A 26903-nucleotide genomic window follows, 5' to 3' on the forward strand; every position below is an offset into this window, starting at 1 on the left:
AAATTCTTTATTGATTAGTAGAGTGTTATATTCATTGTTACAAATATTAATTTTCAGTATGTAGACAACCCATTTATATCATCTTAATTTACAGCGTAGTCTGACACTTTTCAGTATAGTCTCCATTTCTTTGCACACATTTTCGCCGCCGTTCTGTACGCTTGAAAATGAGCCCCTTCAGGTTGTCACATTGCTTTCTGGATGCCCTCCAGCGTCCCACAGTTTTGGCCTCGCAGTTCTTGCACAAAACGAGAGAGGTGGTAATCAGAGGGTGACAAGTTGACACTTTAGGTTCAAATGGCTCTAAGCACTATGGGACTTCACATCTGAGGTCATAAGTCCCCTAGACTTAGAACTGCCTAAACCTCCATGCCAGAGGTGGGATTCAAACCTGCGACCCAAGCAGCAGTGGACACTGTAGGATCAGCGACACCAACAGAAGCGTCGCGTTATGAGTCTACTGGATAATCCTACCGCGCTGTACTCGCCGGAGCTTCAAAAGTGGCTGGACCCAGAAGGCAGCATGTTATGGTCTGTCCAATTTGAAGAAAATCCACACGAATGCAGCGTTCTGCATTCCACAAAAAAGCAGCCACTAACTTCCGTAACATACCGCATTGTCCTTGCTTTCTCTTTTTGCGCAATTGCAAAGGCTGCCATTCCATACATCGAAATTTTCTTCCAGACTCATAAAAATTGAACAAATCATCGCGTGGTACAACACGTTCTGCATGATGGGACTTATCGAAACTTCCTTATCTTCGGTCAACAAATATGGTACCCAAAGACTACATACTGTTCGCTAAATCCAGGCTTTAACAATTTCTTGCAGTGCACTATGTCCTATTGCAGGTTTCACTGCGACTTAAAACACACGTCTGTCTGTCTAAAGGATTCCACGACTCTTTGCTTGCTCTGTTCCGTTGAGACAGACACAGAACGTTCGCTACGAAACTCACCTTGAATGCCATTGTTCGCATCTCCGAAGTGTATTCCCACCTCCTGTAACTGCTGGAGCCCATGCATGCATCTCCTCCATATGCAGACTGAGACAAACAAATTTCAGCAGCCGTTTTTTCCACTTGAAAAGGAGTTTAATGACAGAACGCTCCCGAAATGAAAAACAGATGTAGATCATTTTGTAAATACAGTCTGTGCTCACATGATAGATATTAGTTGCGTCACAGTACCGTATGCCAAGATGTAGCGTAAGGTCTGCAGATGAGAGAATTTCAGTTGCAACAAGGGGCTGCTGACGACCTAGAGTGTGAGTGTCACATATTCGCTGTGCTGCAACATTTAACCGGTATTCATGTATTAGCCAGCCACCTGATATCTCTCGCTACAATGAACCACCGACTTCATCGATCGCTTGCCGCCGTGACGGAGCGGCGTGAAAACAAGTTCATGATCTGCCCTATAAAAGCAGTACTATCACTTGTGGTAGTTCTCACATTCAGCGAGCAACGTCATCCACTTACAATCTGTTTACGTGCACTATTGCTCCTAGCGGACGATGTCTTGCCGTGACTCCTGTTCGCCTTCATCAGCTTGTACAATGTCGTAACCCGTTCACCTAACTCATTGCCCATCGTCAACGCCATTGCTCCAAGTAACCGCACTCTGTCTACCTGTTCTCGTTCCGTGCCACTAAGAGTTGCTTTACTTTGCCTTACTTGCGTCCGGACGCCTGCATGTACGAACACTTAATACCGCACCTAGAGGACTGCAGACTGGCATGTTTCACTAGTACAAAAAGCAATAGTCGTAGTTCAAGAATCATCGATTATATAACGTTTTTGCACCGCGTTCTTTGGAACAAAAAGGTTTCTAATAAAAAAACTACAGGGTGGCGCACGAAATCTGTTACCAATTGTTTCTTTCACAATTTACGACGCACTAACTTCAGTGTTCGTTTGAAGGAAGTTAGAAAACGAAATGGTGGACATATTGAACATGTGCTGAGTTACTCAAATCTCCATGGACGGCTCTTCATTGTAGTGTATGTTCCTTTCAGATTGTATTGACGATAAAGTTTATATTCAAAAACAAGATGGTAACACATTTCGAGCGCCACCCTGTATATCTAACCTATATACGAACATTCAGACTGTCGATGATGATGATCTCACAAAAAAACGAACATTCTTCCTGCACTGAATAAACTTTTAATGAAAGATGTGTTTGTTTCAATGCGCCATTTCTTTACAATATGTTGCTCTACCTCCCACAGTTTGGACAAACGCTGTATTACGAATATCGTCTGTATAAAATGAGTTTACAGAACAAAAGCTGCACCTAATCACAATTCTCAACAATCTTCGTCTATGATTATCCCTCAAACCCGTTTACCGTCAGTGCTGAGGCGATCCTGTATTGTTTTTCATGCAGATGAAGTTATTATTAAAACGATATGTACTATAACCACTTTCTCTTCCATTATCGTCTGATCGGATACACACTGCTATCGTTGTAGGAACCTACGACTTCTTAATGAGAAACTTAAACGACAGTAATAATCTAACTTTTTACAACTCATACATCCACATTTACATCTACATCTACATTTATACTCCGCAAGCCACCCAACGGTGTGTGGCGAAGGGCACTTTACGTTTCACTGTCATTACCTCCCTTTCCTTTTCCTGTCGCGTATGGTTCGCGGGAAGAACGACTGTCTGAAAGCCTTCGTGCGCGCTCTAATCTCTCTAATTTTACATTCGTGATCTCCTCGGGAGGTATAAGTAGGGGGAAGCAATACATTCGATACCTCATCCAGAAACGCACCCTCTCGAAACCTGGCGAGCAAGCTACACCGCGATGCAGAGCGCCTCTCTTCCAGAGTCTGCCACTTCAGTTTGTTAAACATCTCCGTAACGCTATCACGGTTACCAAATAACCCTGTGACGAAACGCGCCGCTCTTCTTTGGATCTTCTCTATCTCCTCCGTCAACCCGATCTGGTACGGATCCCACACTGATGAGCAATACTCAAGTATAGGTCGAACGAGTGTTTTGTAAGCCACCTCCTTTGTTGATGGACTACATTTTCTAAGGACTCTCCCAATGAATCTCAACCTGGTACCCGCCTTACCAACAGTTAATTTTATATGATCATTCCACTTCAAATCATTCTGCACGCATACTCCCAGATATTTTACAGAAGTCACTGCTACCAGTGTTTGTTCCGCTATCATATAACCATACAATGAAGGTTAGGTTAGTGTTGTTTTTAACGTCCCGTCGACAACGAGGTCATTAGAGACGGAGCGCTAGCTCGGGTTAGGGAAGGATGGGGAAGTAAATCGGCCGTGCCCTTTGAAAGGAACCATCCCAGCATTTGCCTGAAACGATTTAGGGAAATCACGGAAAACCTAAATCAGGATGGCTGGAGACGGGATTGAACCGTCGTCCTCCCGAATGCGAGGACAATAAAGGATCCTTCTTTCTATGTATTCGCAATACATTACATTTGTCTATGTTAAGGGTCAGTTGCCACTCTTTGCACCAAGTGCCTATCCGCTATATGTTTACTAGACTGTTCGTATTCGAGCGTTTTCATATATGCACTTTCATCGACAAACTCTCCGCAGCCCGTGGTCTGCTGGCTAGCGTTGCTGCCTCTGGATCACGGTGTCCCGGGCTCGATTCCGGCCGAGTCCGGGATTTTCTCTGCCTGGGGACTGGGTGTTTGTGTTGTCCTCATGATTTCATCATCAGCAGCATTCGTGAGAGTGGCTAGGTTGGACAGTGGAAAAACTGGGACTTTCTACGGGCGCTTTTGACCGCGCAGTTGAGCGCCCCACAAACTAAACATCAACATAGACAGCCTCTGCTCACATCTCTAATTTTGAACTGTTTGCCCAACCATAAACGGCATGCATAAGTTCAATCACGTAGTGGTTACTGCGTCTGCAGCCTTTCCCTGCATTCAGAAGCGAGGAAGAGACTACGGTATGGCAGCCGACTAACGGCGCTGACATTTCGCAACAGCCCGCTGAATGCCACACCCGTCTCCCCGAAAAGGCTTCTCCACCAGAGAATTATGAGTGTGGCATTCATCGACAAGTCGTCCAGTATCAGCAGAGCATAATCCTTATCAGTCCCTCCAGTGTCAAGCTTCACTCCTATTCATTTACTCTTTTATCTCCCATAGGAGTCCAGCAAGCATGATTAATTTTTTGTTCCCTTACTTCCATTGTGGTTCACGCGTCTCTCATTTAGTTTCTGTAGATGCCTACGAATCTTATCCATGCCAGAAATTATCTGTCCTTATATTATGCTTTGTTATACAATATTCTCACAATTCTACTTGTACTTTGATGCCTGTTGGTTTTTCAAACCTTTCTTAAAATCACCCATCAGTCGCTATTTTCGCTTCGAGTCACAACAAAATTAAACTGCTAATGTGACAGAATTGCACTAAAAGACGCAAAGTTTAAGGGGAGCCAGAGATGGTCAAATCCAAAAAATTACGATTTTTTTTTTTTGCCTACTGAAAATTAATTGGAACATTCCTCTTTAATGTAAACTTTGAATTATTGTTCTACTCGCCCTAGAAGTAGAGTTATTACCATTTTCCCCCACGTCTGCAGAGGAAATGGGCGGCCGCTGAATGTATCTAACACCCTCTCGTGACTTCCTGGCGAACTGCTTGGGATTTTCTCGGTCTGTTACGCATACAGCGCCTTATGTTACGCATACAGCGAGTGTGCAAGGGTTGGCTACATTGTTTTCTGTGACAAATGAAGCGCTAAGAGGCTCAAACAAACTTTGGGTTCAAGTAAGCTCAGTGATGGAAAGACAAAAGGAGGGAGAGGCAGGCTTACTGATGAGGTGATTGAACGTCAACAGAGATACTATGGGTATGCTATAAGGCAAAATACTAGTGATGTTAGTGACATGCGAAAAGCAGTGTGGGCATTGTTCCTTCATACTGCCTCTTCCAATGAATACCCTCAACACAGCCTGTGCCCAAAAGATTCCTGGTGCAAATATAATGCAAAAAAGGACTATGATCACAAACATGGTTTGCCAGCAGCTGTGATAAATGCAATAAAACCAATTATTTATGACTTAGCACAGCCAGAATTGTTACACAAATTTCTACACGGAAAGACGCAGAATCCTAATGAGAGCGTAAACAATTTGATTTGGAAAGTGAATCCTAAAAGAGTGTTTGTAAGCATAAAAACACTGCACTTTGGCATTTATGATGCAATAACAACCTACAACCAAGGGAACAGTGTGAAGTGTGAAGTTCTGAAGGCATTAGGATTTACAGCTGGGGTGAACACTGTACGAGCACTAAGAAATATTGACAGAGAAAGGATAAGAGGAGCAGAAAGAAGAGAAAGGCATATGAAGTATGACGGAACAACAGGCCAGAAAAGAAGACAGAAGAGGAAGCTTTTGGAGGATGAAGAAGAAGACCCTGATAATCCATCCTATAGTGCAGGAATGTATTGAGAAACTTTGATAGCCATTTCCCGTAAGTTAGAATTTTTCGAATATAAGGAACATTTTCTCAAAATCCACTCAAGCTAGAGAGATGAAATTTTTATACAGCACTCCTAGTGGTCAAACTTACATTGTAACACAGCCATTTGGCAATAAGTTCAGTAGTTTCATTTCAGTTTCATTATAAAGCAATTATTTGTAAAAAAATTTGGGTCATTAATAAAAAAAATAATTGGAAGTAAACTAGAAAAGATACTCCAAAATCCCTCTGTCATAACTGCAATACTAAACCACTCTATATGTAAAAAAAAATTCAGATTTTTCTATTTGGTAGTTTATTCATAAATGTTCCTCAGACTTAGTGATTTTAACATGGGCAGCATAGGCACCTCCGGCTCCCTTAAACATCAGGCTGTCTTTATTGGTTAAAGTTTTTTTTACCTGTACCGTAGGTTTGGGCGGGCAAAAAATTTGATTCGCGCCTTAGTCAGAATTTCACGTTAACTCGTAGGTCCCGTAACCGTTGGTTACGTAAGACTGTTCGTAGTTTGATACACCAATACTTGAGTGACAATAATAGTTTTACTACGAAGCTGTTAACACCTATGGCCGCCATGAAAACTTCTGGTGGAGCGTAGCTGGTAGAAAGTACGTCGTGGCTGACGTTGAAGTGCAGTGCTTTGAAGAAATATGGCGGCTTGCATGAAGCTTTCAGCGGAGGAGTGGTAGTGACTAGCATATGACCGAATCGTCATCGGAGACAGTAAAACAGGTGACGCGGCAGAGAATTTCAGCGTTCAAGTCAATATTTGTTGTGGAGAACGGGCTAGTCGTCGCCACATATACTGAAGCTCTTCAAATGCACCCTACGAGCAATGAGACGATGCGAGTTCGTAATATTTAAGAGTTGACGCACACAGCATTCCATGTGCGACGAATTCCTCGTTACTATACACGCTTCCTTCAAGTTATGTTTCTCAGGTAAGTAAGAAAGACAGCAGTTGGCGGAAAAGCTGTTACTATTCAGGGAATACCAAACTGCAGGTACCCATTTTCCTGTCGAAATTTTCATAGCAAAAAGGAATTTTGGACTAACGTATCTTTACATATGTGTTGCACACGACTACTTCCTGAATGTGGCCTGGTATACTGTCATCAGCAACAGCTATGATCACGTATGTAAGTAGTACAGAAATGTCAGTCGCAGTGCGTCTGGGGTTGAAACCGAGATAACGCATCCGAGATTGACACTCAACCAGACAAGCGTAAAATTGACAGAAGACTTCGCTTTCACGCAAGCTGATGGTTTGTCACGTGCAGTATCCTCTGCCGCATTCTCACCGACCGATCGACCAATTTCCTGTATTCATTATTTTATCTTCTGACACCACACGCACACACACACACACACACACACACACACACACACACACACACACACACACGGCAAGGCGCTAGCGAATATGTATAAGACTCACACAGTAATAAATGTTGTTGGTGAACTGATGCAGTAAATTCCTCAGACAGATTATCTAATTTAGAAAGAAATCCACTCCATTACAACGGCGTAAATAGAAGGCTTACGACAGTCTTCCGATACATCTAGAGCGCCAGCTACATCAGTACTGCAACCTCCTACGGCCTACTCATAAGCGGCTGTTGGAGTCAGAAGATCGGTATATATATGCATATATTGACATACCGTAATTTGCCCTGCAGAACTGGTCCTGAGGGTGAGTCAGCATACAGGAACACCCCGCCGCAAGTTGCAGGGCTGCCAACCACGCCGCTAGCAGCAGCGCCAAGCGCGCCACCACACACATCTGAAAAACGAAAACCGCTCAAGTCAGTCACGAACCGTTTGAAAAATACCGACAATTTTCAAAAGTACGGTCTGTTTGCTTAATTAATGACTTGTCTGCAAGATACCAATTTTATGAAGGCTTTACGAAGTATTACAACATTTTACACGAGAAACCACCTATCCATAAACAGTAGAATCACCTGCAACCAAAATCACAGTGTGAACGCAGTGGCGCAGCGGTTAAGGTACTGCCGTTGGACTCTGGGAGGCCAGCAGAGAGCACTATATCTAGAGAACAGGACTGATTAAATTTAGGACGCTGGTTAGTCATGTTCCCTAGCTATAGTGCCCTCTACGGCCTGAGTTATTTGTATAACTACGAGACGCATCCTGGCCATCGCCAGCACTTAATATGTACCCACATGTATAGATTTTGAGGCTGATGCCTACATCAGAATATTGTATTATATGTATGATTGGTATGCATGGTTGTTAATCATATAAATATTTTATTTTTCTTATGTATCACCAGGCCTGTTATAGATTTTGCTTCAGCTAGTCGAACTTAGTTGGTTACACCACTGTTTTTCTTTTTTTTTAATTTTTAACAGATCTGAAGATGGCAGTAGACGAAACCTGTACTAGGAGAATGTAAAAAAAATTGTATGATCAATATGGACCTTTACAAATAAAGCAAAACTGACCGTCATCTAACAAATCCTAATTTTTTTTGTATTGTTCATAATACTGCGAAAATGAAGCTTAATAATACATTTAGCCAGATCAAAAACGGGGTATTTATTGTGGACAATTTGCTTTTTTTCTTTGGGGTAGACACTACAGTCCCAATCCGATCAGGATTGTGTCTCTGCTTTTGTAACATTATACGCCCTCACCTTATTCAGTTTCAGCTTTTTGCTCCCATCTTCCATCACGTTTTTCCCTGTCAGCACTCTCACTTCTTTTCTTCTTCCAATTACCAATAAATTTAATGACGTTGACAGCGAGCCTTTTCTGCGACCACTTCTCATGTCTGCACTGGAAGGTAACAGAGCCATACACCATACGTTTGCTTCCGGAGTATCAATGTACATGTAGAACGCACATCTATACGACGGGAGAAAAATCGCAACACCAAGAATGAATTGTGCGACATGAACAAAAGTTGGTAGGCTTGTTTCTACATCTGAATTTCGTGCCTGTCGCACAAGAGCCGCGCTATTAGCGCGCCGCCATGACGATCCATTTCAGGTTTGCTTTCAATACGCGCTGGACGGTCGTGGGCGTTAGTTACCTTCGAGAATTGGTCTGGGAGTCGATGTTAATCAAGAATGCCTTTAAGACGGCAACTCTCTGAGTTTGAAGGAGGTCGTGCACTTGGGATACGAGAAGTTCGACGTTCCTTCTGCGATACCGCAGAAAGACATGCTAGGAATGTAGCCACTGTATGTGACTGCTGGCAGCGGCTGTCACCGTAATGCAAGGAAGTTCGTACTGCAGCTGCAGCAGTAATTTGAGCAGCAGTTGACACCACAGTGACACAGCGAACTGTTACAAATCTATTACTTCAGGGACAGATCTTAGCCAGACGCCCCGTAGCATGCATTCCACTCGTCCCAGACCATCGTCATTTGCGACTTCATTGGTGTCAAGCGAGAGCTCATTGGAGGGTACGGTGTATATCTGTTGTGTTCTCTGATGGAAGCTGATTCTGCCCAGGTGCCAGTCACAGAAGTTTGTTGGTTAGTAAGAGGCCAGCTGAGGGCCTGCAGCCAACCTGTCTCCGTGCTAGACACGCTACACCTACACGTGATGCTATTCTGAGATGCGATTTCGTATGACAGAAGGAACACTCTTGTGGTTATCCCACGCACCCTGACTGCAAATCTGTACGTCAGTCTGGTGATTTGACCTGCTGTGATGCCATTCAAGAACAGCATTCAAAAAAATGTTCAAATGTGTGTGAAATCTTACGGGACTTAACTGCTAAGGTCATCAGTCCCTAAGCTTACACACTACTTAACCTAAATTATCCTAAGGACAAACACACACACTCATGCCCGAGGGAGGACTCGAACCTCCGCCGGGACCAGTCGCACAGTCCATGACTGCAGCGCCTAAGACCGCTCGGCTAATCCCGCGCGGCGAACAGCATTCCTGGCGGTGTTTTCCAACAGGATAGCGCTTGTCCACATACCGCTGCTGTAACCGAACATGCTCTACAGAGGGTGGACATATTACGTTGGCCTGCTAGATCACCGGATCTGTCTTCAGTCGAGCTCATATGGCACGTCATCGGACGATAACTCCAAAGTTATCCTCAACCAGCATTAGCCATCCCTGTATTGACAGACCAACTGCAACACGCATGGATTTCCATACCCACAAACTGACATCCAGGACCGGTACGACAAAATATATGCACGTTTTCATGCTTGCATTTAACATCCTGGCGGTTACACCAGTTATTAATGTACCAGCATTTCATATTGCTCGCGATTACATTATCCTATGACATGCGATCTTAATCACTGAAGTATATCACCTAGGAAAGTTTATTCTCCAAATTTCATTACCCTACATTAATTATTTTTTGGTGTTACGACTTTTTCTATCAGTGTATTTCTCGCTGATACTCCACACACAATAATGCAAGGAGAAAAAATTTCGCTTCCTACACTATCGCATTTGTAGACTTAGAGAAAGCTTTTGACAATGTTGACTGGAATACTCACTTTCAAATTCTAAAGGTGGCAGGGGTAAAATACAGGGAGCGAAAGGCTATTTACAATTTGGACAGAGACCAGATGGCAGTTATAAGAGTCAAGGGACATGAAAGGGAGGCAGTGGTTGGGAAGGGAGTGAGACAGGGTTGTAGTCTCTCCCCGATATTATTCAATCTGTATATTGAGCAAGCAGTAAAGGAAACAAAAGAAAAATTTGGAGTGGGTATTAAAATCCATGGAGAAGAAATAAAAACTTTGAGGTTCGCCGATGACATTGTAATTCTGTCAGAGACAGGGAAGGACTTGGAAGAGCAATTGAGCGGAATGGACAGTGTCTTGAAAGGAGGATATAAGATGAACATCAACAAAGGGAAAACGAGGATAATGGAATGTAGTCGAAATAAGTCGGGTGATGCTGAGGGAATTAGATTAGGAAATGAGACACTTAAAGTAGTAAAGGAGTTTTGCTATTTGGGGAGCAAAATAACTGATGATGGTCGAAGTAGAGAAGATATAAAATGTAGACTGGCAATGGCAAGGAAAGGGTTTCTGAAGAAGAGAAATTTGTTAACATCGAGTATAGATTTAAGTGTCAGGAAGTTGTTTCTGAAAGTATTTGTATGGAGTGTAGCCATGTATGTAGTTTGGACAAGAAGAGAATAGAAGCTTTCGAAATGTGGTGCTAAAGAAGAATGCTGAAGATTAGATGCGTAGATCACATAACTAATGAGGAGGTATTGAATAGGATTGGGGAGAAGAGAAGTTTGTGGCACAACTTGACCAGAAGAAGGGATCGGTTGATAGGACATGTTCTGAGGCATCAAGGGATCACAAATTTAGTATTGGAGGGCAGCGTGGACGGTAAAAATCACAGAGGGAGACCAAGAGATGAATATACTAAACAGATTCAGAAGGGTGTAGGTTGCAGTAGGTACTGGGAGATGAAGAAGCTTGCACAGGATAGAGTAGCATGGAGAGCTGCATCAAACCAGTCTCAGAACTGAAGACCACAACAACAACAACACTATCGCTATTCACGCAGTACAACTTTAGCATCAAGCATGATGTTTTTATTTACTAGTACTTTACCACTATTTTCGCAACATATTTTTCGATACGATTCCCACATATACCAGTAAATGTACCTGCAAAACTAGGTTTTCCTAAGACGGAGCGCGATTCTTTGAAGTTACGGAGGTGCGGTTACTTGTTGCTCCGAATTGTAATGTGCCTACCTAGTCACGTGACCTACCCAGCTCCCGGGTCAACGATTCTCTTTGTCGGGTTATAAATGCAGCCTTGGCTGTTTCGATTGACGACGTGGCGATGGTACCGTTGTGTACGCCTGTGGGAGTAGGTGCAGACTTTGCTGAGGCAGAGGAACATAACGGCAGCAGCTTCAAAGGGCAGCGGCCCGACCACCAGGGCTGCCCTGCGCAGTGTTATGCTGCTACTCGGTGGGAGCGCGCCGCCTGTGCAAACACAGCGCGTACAAACGGCCCCGTTCCAGGATCTGGGAGCCGCCTTATTAACTGTGCGGACAGCCGGCGCTGAGGAGCGCTCCCGGACCGGAACATCTGCTGCACGCGCTGCCACGGCAAGCTGCAGCCACGCGTGCATACTGAACACACACACATATACGTGAGAAAATAATGGAAACTGTTTTCTCTTGATATTTTGGATCCCCTGCCTCAATCCGAAAGTGGTTTCTAACAGCTGAACATCTGCCAACCGGCAGTAGTCCCGGGTTTGTCAGATATCATTCCCGAGCCCTTCACTGGAGATCTGTAGGGATCAACACTGATTTCGCTCACAACGATCCTGTGCATCTCAGCTCGCTCTGTTCGTTCGTTCACGAGACACTGATGCCCAGGTCGATGTCGTGTTTCTTGCCTTCCAGAACGCGTTCCATACGTTTACACAGTATCCCCTGGCGAACAAAATACGTGCGTTCATAATATTACAGCAACTTTTGACTGGTTTGAGGAGTTACTCCTCCCTCCTCTTTATTAATCTGCTCCTCCCTCTCTCTGTCCATCTCTCACTTCCCCTCTCCATCTCCCCTCCCCCTCTTCTTTCTGTGTCCATTTCCTCCTCTCCTCTTTGTCAATCTCGCATTTTCTTCCTCTGTGCATTTTCTCCTCCCTCTATCTGCTCATACCCCCCTCTGCCCTCTCTTTACCCATCTCCTCTCCTTCCTATCTGTGCCTTCTCCTTCTTCCCCCTCACTGTGTGGCCATCTCCTCGTCCTTCTTTCTCCCTCCAAATTATCGCACTGACCCCTATAGGAGGTTGGCTGTTGGTTCTTACATATACAGCAGTTCTTTCAGATTGTAAATAATATCGCCCAAACTTGATTCAAATCGTTTCAGTGGTCGCCTAGGAGGGGAGGGGGGGGGGGGGGGTTCCGTCGCTATACTCTCATCCTCTCTGCTTTTGCTTGTGTCGTTTTTCCCGCGGATACGCAGGGTTGGCATGGTTAATCGGATTTCGCCAAGTTAGTTGAAGGGGTGGCCGGATGTCCCTGCTGCCGCCACCCCATACCCGCCGGGAAGAAATTAGTGTACCCCAACTGTCTGCGACTAGTGTAATACATGGAATAGTGCGAAAGTGTTCAGATGTCTGCGAACCGTGTAACTGGGGCGGGACGTGGGGACCAGGCCAGTATTCACCTAGGGAGGCGTGGAAAACCGCCTAAAAATCACATCCAGGCTCGGTGTTAATCCGCCAGGCGGATTCGATCCGGGGCCGACGGACCTACCCGAGTCCAGTAAGCAGCGCGTTAGCGCGCTCGACTAACCTGGCGGGTCCGTCGCATTACTCGCATCTGCATATGTCAAATACATTTCCCACATATTTAACATATTTCAAGCGTGTTTATACACATACTTCACATGTATGTCCAGCGAATTTCACACTGCAGTTACATTTTCACGTAGCTAAATGTTTATGACGTCGTATTTTCTGAACTATGCGCTGTATAATGATATAATTTTGTAGGTACATTAAGGGGTTTATGTGGATGGTATCTGCGACATGTGTTGGGAAGAGAGTCAGTAGCAACGAAGTAATAAACTAAAATCTCTTGCAAGATGCGGTAGTTTTTTATGCATTCGGTGTTCACCAGTACGACGTCGTATCTCCTGAACTAAGTATCGTACAGCGTTGTAGTTTTTCCGATACGTTAAATGGCATATGAGGATACTGTCTTCAAAATGTGTCAGGTAAAGAGGTAATGAATTAAAGCGTCATGCTCCATGTGACAGTTTTCCTGTATGAACAGTGAAAATGTAGTAAGAGATAAACTCTTTTCCTTTCATCACTTTGTGGGAGTCCTCAGCGAGAAAACGTTTTTTATAGGCTTAAAGTTATTTGCGAAGTTTCTTTCAAGTCTCTAAATGCTCTCATTCTCAAATGGTAGATAATTCAAGTATAGGTATTCCCGCGTCATAGACTACACAGCTTCTTCACCCACAGCCCCTTATATATGTCGCAGGTCTAGAAAATTGAGCAGATGCAGAGTATCCGATGCTTCATGCAGGGATTGGCAGTTGAGACTGAACGTAAACGAATGTAGTATACTGCACTTCAATTGGCGGGAAGGCCAGTTATTTTACAACCACGCTATTCATGAATACTCACTGGAAACAGTCACAAGCATTAAATATCTGTGAGTATGGAGCGATTTGAAGTAGAACGATCACGTAAAATTAATCATAGGAAAATCAGATGTTAGAAAGAAATTCGTTGGAAGAATACTCAGTAAGTGTAGTCCACCAACCAAGGATTTATTCTACAAAACACTCTTTCGATTTATACTTGAGTATTGCTCGTAATTCTGGGACCCGCCCATATAGGACTGATAGAGGAGATCCGGAGAAGAGCACCGTGTTTCGTCACACGCTCGTTTAGCAAATGTGAGAGCGTCACGGAGATGTTCATGCTATTACTGTGCTTCACACTACAAGAAAGTCGTTGTTGCAACAAGGTGTGTTTCGTTGTTAAAATTCCGAGTGCGTTCGTTGCTACATGAGCCAACCAACATATTTCTTCCTCCCACGCAGACCTTGCGAAAAGACCGTAAAGCTAAAATTAGAGAGAGATCGCACGGAGGCTAACCAGTAGTCTCCCCCTGCGCACGCGAACAGGAAAGCGGGATAGTGGCAGCGATGCACAGAGCATCTTCCGCCATACACTACGATGTGGCTTGCGAAAAGCAGAGGTAGACGATTCAGAGGAAATCCTGTCTCGTTAAAATACAAATAGTTATATAAATTTTGTTTCCATTTGAGTCTGACACAATAGATGAGCGAGCCCTCGGCACGTGATCTCGGTTACTCGATGAACTTCCGGGAATGCGGCCGGCCGTCGATCCCTACCACGCACGATATTTCATCTGGACGCCGGACATCTGTATGTGAGCCGTAGAATACTGCCTTCGGCTTCCCACATCGCGGGATATACACTACTCGCCATTAAAATTGCTGCACCACGAAGATGACGTGCTACAGACGTGAAATTTAACCGACAGGAAGAAGATGCTGTGATATGCAAATGATTAGATTTTCAGAGCATTCACACGAGGTTGGCGCCTGTGGCGACACCTACAACGTGCTGGCATGAGGAAAGTTTCCAACCGATTTCTCATACACAAACAGCAGTTGACAAGCGTTGCCTGGTTAAACGTTGTTGTGATGCCTCGTGTAAGGAGGAGAAAAGCGTACCATCACGTTTCCGACTTTGATAAAGGTCGGATTGTAGCCTATCGCGAATGCGGTTTATCGTATCGCGACATTGCTGCTCGCTTTGGTCGAGATACAATGACTGTTACCAGAATATGGAACCGGTGGATTCAGGAGGGTAATACGGAACGCCGTGCTGGATCCCAACGGCCTCCTATCAGTAGCAGTCGAGATGACAGGCATCTTATCCGCATGGCTGTAACGGATCGTGTAGTCACGTCTCGATCCCTGAGTCAACAGATGGGGACGTTTGCAAGACAACAACCATCTGAACAAACAGTTCGACGAAGTTTGCAGCAACATGGACAAAAGCTCGAAGACCATGGCTGCGGCTACCCTTGACGCTGCATCGCAGACAGAAGCGCCTGCGATGGTGTACTCAACGACGAAACTGGGTGCACGAATAGCAAAACGTCATTTTTTCGGATTAATCCAGGTTCTGTTTAAAGCATCATGATGGTCGTATCCGTGTTTGGCGACATCGCGGTGAACGCACATTGGAAGCGTGTATTCGTCATTGCCATACTGGCGTGTCACCCGGCGTGATGGTATGGGGTGCCATTGGTTACACGTCTCGGTCACCTCTTGTTCGCATTGACGGCACTTTGAACAGTGGATGTTACATTTCAGATGTGTTACGACCTGTGGCTCTACCCTTCATTCGATCCCTGCGAAACCCTACATTTCAGCAGGATAATGCACGACCGCATGTTGCAGGTCCTGTACGGTCCTTTCTGGATACAGAAAATGTTCGACTGCTGCCCTGGCCAGCACGTTCTCCAGATCTCTCACCAACTGAAAACGTCTGGTCAATGGTGGCCGAGCCACTGGCTCGTCACAATACGCCTGTCACTACTCTTGATGAACTGTGGTATCGTGTTGAAGCTGCATGCGCAGCCGTACCTGTACACGCCATCCAAGCTCTGTTTGACTCAATACCCAGGCGTATCAAGGCCGTTATTACGGCCAGAGGTGGTTGTTCTGGGCACTGATTTCTCAGGATCCATGCACCCAAATTGCATGAAACTGTAATCACATGTCAGTTCTAGTATAATATATTTGTCCAATGAATACTCGTTTATCATCTGCATTTCTTCTTGGTGTAGCAATTTTAATGGCCAATAGTATATCAACGTGATGTATGGTTTTTGTGCCCGTGAATATCGAGACCGACCGCACTTCCAACACGTCAGCGCCCTCTCGGTGTATGGTGGGTTGCTGCGCGCCGTGGCCTCCGGCGTGCTCCGTCGTCTTCGCTGAGAGAAAGTCTGGACGCATGCTGCATACTTAATATTTTTCTGTCGTTTTCCGTCCATTTCCAGCCGGAAAATATTGCTATTACCTTTAGGTTGTTTTTCACGAAACTGTGGCTCCTAATGTACTTTCGCCAACGGTTTCATTAGAGACGAAGTACACTGAAGCGCCAAAGAAACTGGTATAGGCATGCGTCTTCAAATACAGAGATATGTCAACAGGCAGAATATCGGCGCTGCGGTCGGCAACGCCTATTTAAGACAAGACTCTGTCACAGGTTTTAGATCGGTTACTGCCACTACAATGGCATATTATCAAGATTTAAGCGAGTTTGAACCTGATGTTATAGTCAGCGCACGAGCGATGGGGCACATCATCACCGAGGTAGCGATTTTCCCGTACGACCTTTTCACGAGTGTACCGTGAGTATCAGGAATCCGATAAAACATCAAATCTCCCGCACCGCTGCGGGGGAAAAAGTTCCTGCAAGAACGGAACCAACAACGTCTCAAGAGAATCGTTCAACTTGACAGAAGTGGAACCCTTCTGCAAGCTGCTGCAGATTTCAGTGCTGGGCCATCAGTAAGAGGCAGCGTGCGAACGATTCAACGAAACATCATCGATATGGGCTTTCGGAGCCGAAGGCACACTCGTGTACCCTCGATGACTGCACGACACAAAGCTTTACGTCCCGCCTGGGCCCGTCAACACCGACATTGGACTGTAAACATGTTGCTTGGTCGGACGAGTTTCGTTCCAAATTCTATCGAGCGGATGGACGTATATTGGTATGGAGACAACCTCATGAATCCATGAACCCTGCATGTCAGCAGGGGACTGTTCAAGCTGGTAGAGGTTCTGTAATGGTGTAGGGCGTGTGCAGTTGCAGTGGTATGGAACCCGAGATATGCCTAGATACGACTCTAACAGGTCACACGTACGTGAGCATTCTATCTGCTCACCTGCATCCATTCATGTCCATCACGCAATCCGACGGACTTGGGAAATTGCAACAGGACAACGCGTCACCCTACACGCCCAGAATTGCTACAGAGTGCCTCCAGTGATACTCTACTGAGTTTCAACACTTCCGATGGCCACCAAACTTCCCACACAGGAAGTGGGCATATCTGGGATGCCTTACTACGTGCTGTTCAGAACTGATCTCCACCTCCTCGTACTCTTACGGATTTATGGACAGCCCAGCAGAAGTCATGGTGTCAGTTCCTCCCAGCACTACTTCAGACACCAGTCGAGTCCATGCCACGTCATGTTGTGGCACTTCTACGTGCTCGCAGGGAACCTACACGATATTAGGCAGGTGTACCAGTTTATTTGGCTCTTCAGTATAAAAGCTCACATTCTGAAGGAATGGGACCCGAGACGGCCACATTCTTTTCAAAGGAACCATCTGAGAATTTTCCTTACGAGGTTTTACCAGACGATGGGAAACCTAAATCTGGTAGCCGGAAGGGGATTCAAATGGTTCAAATGGCTCTGAGCACTATGGGACTCAACTGCTGTGGTCATCAGTCCCCTAGAACTTAGAACTACTTAAACCTAACTAACCTAAGGACATCACACACATCCATGCCCGAGGCAGGATTCGAACCTGCGACCGTAGCAGTCACACGGTTCCGGACTGCGCGCCTAGAACCGCGAGACCACCGCGGCCTGCCCGGAAGGGGACCTCAACGCCCTTTTTACTGTGGAAAGGTAAAATTATTGAAATTTTAGTCGACAGTAATGAAGCAATAGCACCTTCTAGTTTGTTTGGAATTGATCGTAAAATTGTATAGACAACTATCATTCTAGTTGAATATGTACCGCCGGTACAAGAGGATTTGTCGATACAAAATTATGTGGATCACCTATAAGATAAGGATTAATTACACTTAATGCAGCTAAATACGATGTTATTAACAGAAATATAAATGAAATCTTAAATGTAAAGTTGAAATGAATTTTGTCAGTATCTCCGTAGTCTCCTAAAACGTTATTTGATCCTATTACATGTAAGAAGAATAAATGTATTGCAGCTTTAGCTGCAAAAATAAATGATAGGAAATTAAATGTCAGAAAATGATTTAATATGGTATTATCTACAACAAATTGTCCTCAACCTATTGAACTAAATCTATTCCTGAGTAGAGGAATTGCTGAGTACAGATTTGTAATCACTTGCCCCTCAAAAAAGACATTTTAACCTCAACGTAAAACATAACTTATAAATGCATATTCTTTAACTAAGAGTAAAATAATTCTTCCTCTTATTCATGTGTACTCGTGTATATGAACTGAAACAAATTCTTCTTTCTACATTGAAATAAATTCAAATAAATACTATAGGTCCTCCATTTCATATAAAGTTATGATGATTGAACCATTATTTACGACTAGACAGATGCGAAAAATACTTCTAAACTCAATTTCAATGTTCGAGATATAATGCATAGCTAAAAATAATCTGGTTACAATTTTTCAGTCAGTAGGCATAATCCTAATAATGATCCAAAATTTCATGAAAATGAAGTATTTGTGGCTGCTGGTAAATGAATTAGTGTTGTTAATAATTTTAAATAAAGTTTGTTTTGAGCTTATGGGTTTATTCACTACTGTAATTATTTTATAGATAGATCCCTCATTAATATTAGTAATTTTAACTACTGCTAGTAATCCTCAAAACATGAGTTATTATTATAACCATAATAAACGTTCCTTTATTATATAATTTCTCTACAGATATTGTTATTTCTTGAAAACTAATGGAATTATTAATATTTATGGTTTCTATATTTTTTAAATCTATAAATATTGTTCCATCAACAACAATTAACGCGAAAAAACGAAAATTAATGTCGTTAACATTGCAGTAACTGACTTTAGTTGAAATGTTTCATGTTCAGTCTATTGTCTTAAGACTGACTTTGCCACCTGACTAGGTAATATTGTAGAGAATTCGTATTCAGTCCACTGCACAGTATCATAAATTCCTGCCTAGTAACGGCTGCGTGGTCTATATGATTTACTCCACAGTGGTACGAAATTTGCCTTGAAGTAGTCAATGAATTGGACATATACACCATCCAGCACGAAACTCAATGGGCTGTAGGTCGCGACGCTGTGTTTTATCCATATTTAAATGTTCTCATTATCCTAATAGCCACTTTCATGTAGCTTAATGCCTTCTTTCGGACTTCTGATTTCGTAGTGAAATTACATCTCTAACGACATGAAAATAACTTCTATTAATTAAGATTTGCACCAGTTGCAGTGCCTTTTAAAAGAAGTGTCTTTAAGAAAACTTTCGCAAAAGTATCTCTTTTAGGGCAGCAGTAAAACCTAAAATGCATTTCGGAAGGGTACTCCGTTGAATAGTCAATCACTAAAAAAAATTATAGTCCTAGCCTGATGGAGCAGAATCTCTTATAGCTAGGAGAGGAGTTTTATTCAACATCCACCACACACCGTAACAAAATTTTTTGTGAAAGGGTGAAACTTTTATTTCAGTTGTCTGTCTAGAAATCCGAAACGCAGTTGTTTTATTAGTTTCCGGAAACACGGACCAGACGTCCGCCAGTTTTCTACATGCACCCTTCAACATCTCCTCCCTCATTTGAAATATAGTTTTTATTGCGGCTGTACGTAGGAGTCAGTCACGGTGAAACATCTGCGTCTCCTATTTTCATGCAAAAATGAAACGACTTCTAACAAACGTATTCATTATTATTCTCTAAACTCATGGACATACCGCATTCAACTTTTTAATACATATCTGAAAGTTTAGGTCCCACGTAGACAATTTATAAGCCATCACGTTATGATCCTGCTCTCATAAAACCACTATGTTTTACTCTTTCAGTTCCTTCTGTACGTTGCACCGCTATATACTCGTATTAATTTCGCCCGGCATACAGCTGCTAGTTTAAGAGATTGTTTGACCATCGAAATGTGAATCGTAAACAGCATTGAAATACTTATGATGAAGCACTGTAACGAGAACAACGTCAAAAATTACAATACATACCATATATGTCAGCAAAATGATCGTCGGTATAAAAAGTATAAAAAAGTTTTTGTACTTAAATGTAAATGTATTACAGGCAGCCAAGGATAGATAATGACATGTTATTTGTTGAGCGGAATAAGGCTGTTGAATAAAGTATTATACTTATAAGCAGTATACAAGGAAGTAATCAATATCTCACATGAGGAAAGTAAGATTTTGCAAGCACGGTGCAAAAGAGCAGTCTGCCATCTAGAGGGTGTCAGGGAAGTAGGGACGAATAGTAAAGTGCTATAGAACGTACAAAATTGATTAAAAATGTGATGTTTTTCTACAATACCATTTATGTATGAAAAATTAAATCCTCCAAATGACTACCCTAGGCCGCTCGGCAATGAGCAACACGTTCGCTGAAGTTCTCGATGACACCTGTGTACTGTTTGTGGTTTGTTCACTTACATTTTTGAATTCACAAATCCCCACAAAAAAGGTTGCAAGGGGTAATACTGCATGATCTGGCAGGCCAGTCCTGGTTACCACGAAGAGAGAGAATTTTTTTAGGAAACTTTTCATTCAGCAGAGCAATCGTTTCATGGGATGTGTGACATGTCGCACCATCTTGTTGAAACCAAAAACCGTCTTTCCATCAATAAAAGGGAAAAACCAGTCAGAAAGCATCTTTCGGTAACGGTCGCCGTACCCACTGACCGTAGCTCCCCCATCATTTTCAAAAAACTACGGCCCTATCACTACTACGGCCCAGAAACCACACCACACAGTCGTGCGTTGTGGATATATCTCATCTTCCACAGTCACCCGCGGATTTTCTTACCCCAAATTCTCCAGTTCGGCTTATTGACGTGTCCACTGATATGGAAGTGAGCCTCATCTGAGAAAATTCTTCTTCTTGTGAACTTCTCGTTCTCCGCTTGTCGAGCCAAGACCCAGTGAGCAAGTCGATGTCGCTTTCCATGATTCCTGCATTTTCATTCTACTTGAAATTTTCCCTGTCCTTTTCGTTTTGATTCTGGCTAATCAATAATTTTGACAGTACAATACAGCCCATAAACAGGACATAAAACCTGGTTGTGGATTTGTGTTTAGCTCTTGTGTAAGTTGAACCTTATACGCCTGCATTTTCAGATATTTTGAAAGGATTTCATGCAATGAACTTGGTGATAAATTCAATTGTTGAGCTCGTCGGCGAACCGATTTTCTGGAACTTACGGCCACACTGTATTGCACGACAGCAATGTTCTCTTGTGTTCGAGCGGAGCACGGTCGTCCTATATTCTTAACGTTTGAAACAGAACCGTGGACTCAAACTTCCGGATCAACTTCCGAACTGATGATTCGGTTGGAGCAGCATTATGTCCGACTGTCACACGCAGTTTACGAACGGTTTCCGTCGGACTTTCACTGCTTTTGTAATATTTTTTGTCACTTGGATACGTCGCTCAGTTGTCATCTGTTCCACGACGAAAATAAACATCAAACAAGAAAGTTCACCACACAAAAGGATGGATGGTAGATAATAAACATGAAAAAACCACGGTTGCCAACCGTCATATGGCAAAATGGCGCAAAATTCAAATTCGTCCTTTCTTCCTGGACACCCTTTAGATAACTGAGCAAAATATTTGATCAGAACAATATCCGCAATTAAGAAACATTTTAATGGAATAAAAATACGTTTCAGTTGTTCTTAATGTATGCGTTGTCTGGCATGGGTTCGACCCCCGTAAATCTACTGCCTCGACCGCCACACATTCATGACTTTTTAATTATTTGGTGGCGCCTGATGATAGGAGTTTCAAGCTTCCGATACCGGTCGGGCAATAATAAGAAAATTACTTGCAACTGAAGCGGATTTGTATTCCACTACAGTACTGTATCAAATGAGGTGGCACATTGGTTACAGGTTATCGAACTCATTAAGTGAGACTTTGGGAATAGTCACTATGACATCCTTCAACCTCCCTGATCTAAACTTCTTCGGTCCAATGCCTGCCCAGTTGAATAATCGATACTCCAGCAATTATTGCGATGGTCCAACATGGGAAGTCATAAAGAGTGAAAGAAGTCTCGACCCCATTATGTTCTGCAGATGGTGATGGAGGAGACCCTTTGGTGAAAGGAATCGCAGAGCGTACGACCCGGGCGAGCGGCAGCCAAAGTAGGGCACGCACCACACTGCCAGCGACCGCCCCCGCTGAGCCAGCTGCCGCCTACACTCTCCTGTGTACGGGAACGTACCCGACTCCGTATCCGCCCAGAACGCAAAATGACGTAGTACACTTAGGAGGGCAAGTCAGAAAGTAAAGGCAATTTCTTTTCATGTCGAAAACACCCTGTATAATCGTCCTCCGCCTCCTAAGCACTTCGCCCATCTCTTGACAAACTTCGTAATTTCATCCTCAAAGAAGCTTTATGGCATCGTCCACAATCACTCTTGCACTGTTTCCACAACCTCGTCAGACGAAAACTTGGATTCACGCAAGTCCCCCTTCATTGGACCAGTAACGTAAAATTCGCATGAGGAGTACTGTACGGTGGGTGCTCCGGCAGCTAATAACCAATATTTTGAATGTACTGGATAGTTTTTCCAGCTGTATGAAGGTTGCCATTACCTTTAATTCAAATCATTCTACTTGGAAAATGGTTCAAATGGCTCTGAGCACTATGGGACTCAACTGCTGTGGTCATCAGTCCCCTAGAACTTAGAACTACTTAAACCTAACTAACCTAAGGACATCACATACACCCATGCCCGAGGCAGGATTCGAACCTGCGACCGTAGCAACAGCGCGGCTCCGGATGGAGCGCCTAGAACCGCACGGCCACCGCGGCCGGCTCTAGTTGAAAAGCTTCCCTGTCCTTTTCGTTGCGATTTTGGCTAATCAATAACTTTGACAGTACTGCAATACAGCCCATAAATAGGACATAAACCCTGTACGTCGATTTGGGTTTAGCTCTGAAAGCACAATCAGTTTAAAACAGTGCCACATATTCTAGATTTCCGCAGCCGGTGTTTGCCTTCTGCAAATTTACTCCTACTGTCTGTATCTCCAACATAATGAACAGCACGTGTTATATATCGAGGATGTCGTTCCAGAAGAGCGACCAGCGTAATTACACTTCATTAGTAGCCCATAGCATTCTGCCTTGGCCATATTTCTTTGAAAGATAACTGAATTACTTGTGTGTCAGACGGCTTGCTACAAACTTAACTGAAAGTCACCAGTTGAGCAACTTGCTTGTAAGCTGCCTAAATTGTGACTGCCTCGTGTAGATCACTGTACTGTTTTGTTGTTGACGATGATAATGATAATAATAGAGGTTAAGGGTAGAGGAAGAGAGCAAAATGTGGAGCGGCCACATGGCCATCTTCTCACAGAAATCATTACGGGCTAGTCGGATGAACGTATCATGCGGGTGAATACAGTGTGTGTGTGTGTGTGTGTGTGTGCGACGCGCGCGCATGCGAGCGTCTGCGCTGGACCAGTAGGAGCAAGTTGTTTGTTTGGAGCTTACCTGTTAGGTCTCCCGTAGATCATATAGTTTTGGTTCAAATGGCTCTGAGCACTGTGGGACTTAACATCTGAGATCATCAGTCCCCTAGAACTTAGAACTACTTAAACCTAACCAACCAAAATACATCATACACATCCACGCCCGAGGCAGGTTTCGAACCTGCGACCGTAGCGGTCGCACGGTTCCAGACTGAAGCACCTAGAACCGCTCGGCCGCACCGGCCGGCTGATATTGCTTTGCACACAGTTTTGTTGTATACTGTATAGGTAAGCGCTGACAGCAAAATATTTTTCTTTCGGCTTGGCGTTAGCTTTATTCGCTCTGTTCCAGTGTTAAAATCTTCACATCAGACACTCTTTTTGGGTAATAACGAACAGAAATTACGTTTATGAGATGAATGGAGAATTAGCTGTTATGTTTAAATTAATCTTCTAATAGCGTCATTTCATATTAATAAACTATGAAGTCATTCCTGCATGTAAAATGGCAGCACGATTGAACATGTTGTTAAAAAGCTTTCAGATAACTACCTTTATACGTTTTAACTTTCATAGATAACTCATTGGTTGAACAATAAGTCTTAAAATATTGCCTCTGTTTATCACATCTCGCGTATGACAGCGGCCCCAGGAGTGTCTACAAAGTATTCACTTATTCTCTTTGTGGTCAGATTCAGTTTCTTAAGTACTTAATCAGACTATGCATCGGGCATGGATGTGTGTTATGTTCTTAGGTTAGTTAGGTTTAAGTAGTTCTAAGTTCTAGGGGACTGATAACCTGAGATAAGTCCCATAGTGCTCAGAGCCATATGAACCATATGAGTTCTAAGTTCTAGGGGACTGATGACCTCAGAAGTTAAGTCCCATAGTACTCAGAGCCATTTGAACCATTTTTGCAAATGTCGTCGAACTAATCGTGCAGATGGTTGTTGACTCAGGGATCGAGATGTGGCTGCACGATCCGTTACAGCCATGCGGATAAGATGCCTGTCATGTCGACTGCTAGTGATACGAGGCCTGAACCCACCAATTCCATATTCTGCTAACAGTCATTGGATCTCGATCAACGCGAGCAGCAATGTCGCGATACGATAAGCTGCAATCGCGATAGGCTGCAACCCGACCTTTATCAAAGTCGGAAACGTGATGCTACGCATTTCTCCTCCTTGCACGAGGCATCACAACAACGTTTCACCAGGCAACGCCGGTCAACTGCTGTTTGTGTATGAGAAATCGGTTGGAAACTTTCCTCATGTCAGCACGTTGTAAGTGACGCCACCGGCGCCAACCTCTGGCTAATCATTTGCATATCACAGCATCTTCTTCCAGTCGGTTGAATTTCGCGTCTGTAGCACATCATCCTCGTGGTGTGGCAATTTTAATGGCCAGTAGTGTAGTTACGAGTACAATGTTAGGAATTATCCTTGCCAACGCGGGCTGAAACGCAGATATTTTATGGCGGTCTAGAAGGGGGAGCATTGTGAGAATACTCGTATTTGACGTGGTGGGACAGTCTAGAAGTCCACTGGGCAGCAAACTCCTCGATCTCGAACTTGCAGCGCGGACACGAAATCAGGGGTCGCCTAACTCTTGGCAGGCTTTTACAGTAAACCGCATTACAGCAAATTGGATTGAATCTTTGAGGCCCGTGAGGCCAATAACGTGCGCCACGCGGTAGGGAAATTATCCCCGAGGCAGCGGGCGGCTGCAGAGGTAACCGAGTTGTTGGCGTCGCCCCTGAAGGCCTTCCAGCTTTTTCTTCGTCGGCCGCGTCGGCCGTAATGAAATTACGGAATGCCAGTCGCCCACTCTTTTCTCGCTGCTAACTCAAGTCTTCCCTTCAGACCGAGATAAGGCTTCCTCAGCTCGGCTTAAATTCAGTTTCCGGTGACGCCGAAGAGAGTCTTCCCGCAGTCGAGCTATCTCCTGGTTTCTTTAGCACTATCACGTTACATTGGTCCGGAAAAGAAGAAACAATAGTATCTCAATCAAGGCAACAGTGTAGTTAACTTATTAAACAGTGTAGTTTCTCAGGTTTGATATGTGTTTCCCTTTAGTCTAACCACTCCCTACTCTGTACTTGGTGATCCCATGATGATGTTACAAAGTTTCAGGATAAATGTAACGATTTGAGATAATGCCCCGTGACTCGGAAACGACCTAGCCTAAAGTTATACGCAAAAATCTTTCTACCACTGACAGTGGACCTCCGCTACTACAAGCTTTTTTCTTTATATATTTTTGGATGAGGTATTCTGGACCAAAACAAGAAAAAAGTTCGGTAACCGTGGGCTCTAAAGTGCATATTTTAAGAGCTATGACCACTTTTTCGTCTTTACAATTGTGAAAGACATCTCTTCTACTGAACTCTTGCTCATAGCTCTTAAGGCATGCATTTTAGAGCCCGTGCTTACTAGACAATCTTCTTCCTTGCTTTGGTCCAGAATATCGCATCCAAAAATATGGAAAGCAAAGAGCTTGCGGTAGACAACATCCACTGATAGAGGTATCAGGCCGATTTTTGTTTGTAACTTTCGACTCAGTCATTTCTGGACATGAGTCCCTTATCTACAATTGAGAAATTACCTTTCTCAATCATCCCTGAAAGTTTGCAAAATCAACGCAGACTCAGCTGTATAAACTGCTGGTGATCGTAATTACAAAAACAGGAGAATACCAAATAACAAAATTTTACTTATTGTGTGTAAATGGTATTGTATGAATTGCTTGCAGTATAAAGGGTGTAAGATAGGGATGCAGTCTTTCGCCAGTACTGTTCAGTCTATAAACAGAAGAAGCAATGACGCAAATAAAAGAAGGGTTCAAGAGTAAGATTGAGATTCCGGGCGAAAAAATGTCAATGATAAGATTTTGCTGATGACACTGCTATCCTCAGTGAAAACGAAGAAGAATTACAACATTTGTTGAATGGAATGAACACTGTAATGAGTGCAGAACATGGACAGAGTGAACCCAATATAATGGGGAGTAGTAGAAATGAAAACAGCGAGAAGATTAACATCAAAACTAGCGATCACGAAGCAGACGGAGATAAGAAATTTTTCTACCTTGGAATCAAAATAACCACAATGGCAAGGACGACATGCAAAAACCGACTAGCACAGCCAAAGAGGGCGCTCCTCGCCAAAAGAACTCTATTATTATCAAACACACGCCTTCATTTGAGAAAGCAATTTCTAAAAATCTACGTTCGGAGTATAGAATTGTATATTAGTAAATCATGGACTGTTCGCAAACCCGAACAAAAGAGAATCGAAGCGATTGAGGCGTGGAGCTGCAGAAAATATCGAAAATTAGGTGGCCTGACAAGGTAAGGAATGAAGTGGTTCTCCGCAGAATGGGCTAAGAAACGAACATA

General features: G+C 43.6%; 2 protein-coding genes across 4 annotated transcripts in view; one reads left to right on the plus strand and one right to left on the minus strand.

Annotated features, from left to right (window-relative positions):
* Positions 1 to 26903, plus strand: part of LOC126412127 (synapsin) — an 861195-nt gene that overhangs the window by 363952 nt on the left and 470340 nt on the right. The gene's annotated exons all lie outside the window — the stretch shown is intronic.
* The window catches only part of LOC126412129 (metalloproteinase inhibitor 3), a 332484-nt gene that overhangs the window by 26629 nt on the left and 278952 nt on the right, over positions 1 to 26903 (minus strand). For all 3 annotated transcript variants that reach the window (XM_050081569.1, XM_050081571.1, XM_050081570.1), the window contains one exon: positions 7162 to 7282. In XM_050081569.1, the coding sequence (XP_049937526.1) occupies positions 7162 to 7282 (121 nt within the window). The remainder of the gene's footprint in view (positions 1 to 7161; positions 7283 to 26903) is intronic.

The sequence above is a fragment of the Schistocerca serialis genome, chromosome 7 (genome assembly GCF_023864345.2).
Source record: "Schistocerca serialis cubense isolate TAMUIC-IGC-003099 chromosome 7, iqSchSeri2.2, whole genome shotgun sequence".
NCBI lineage: Eukaryota > Metazoa > Arthropoda > Insecta > Orthoptera > Acrididae > Schistocerca > Schistocerca serialis.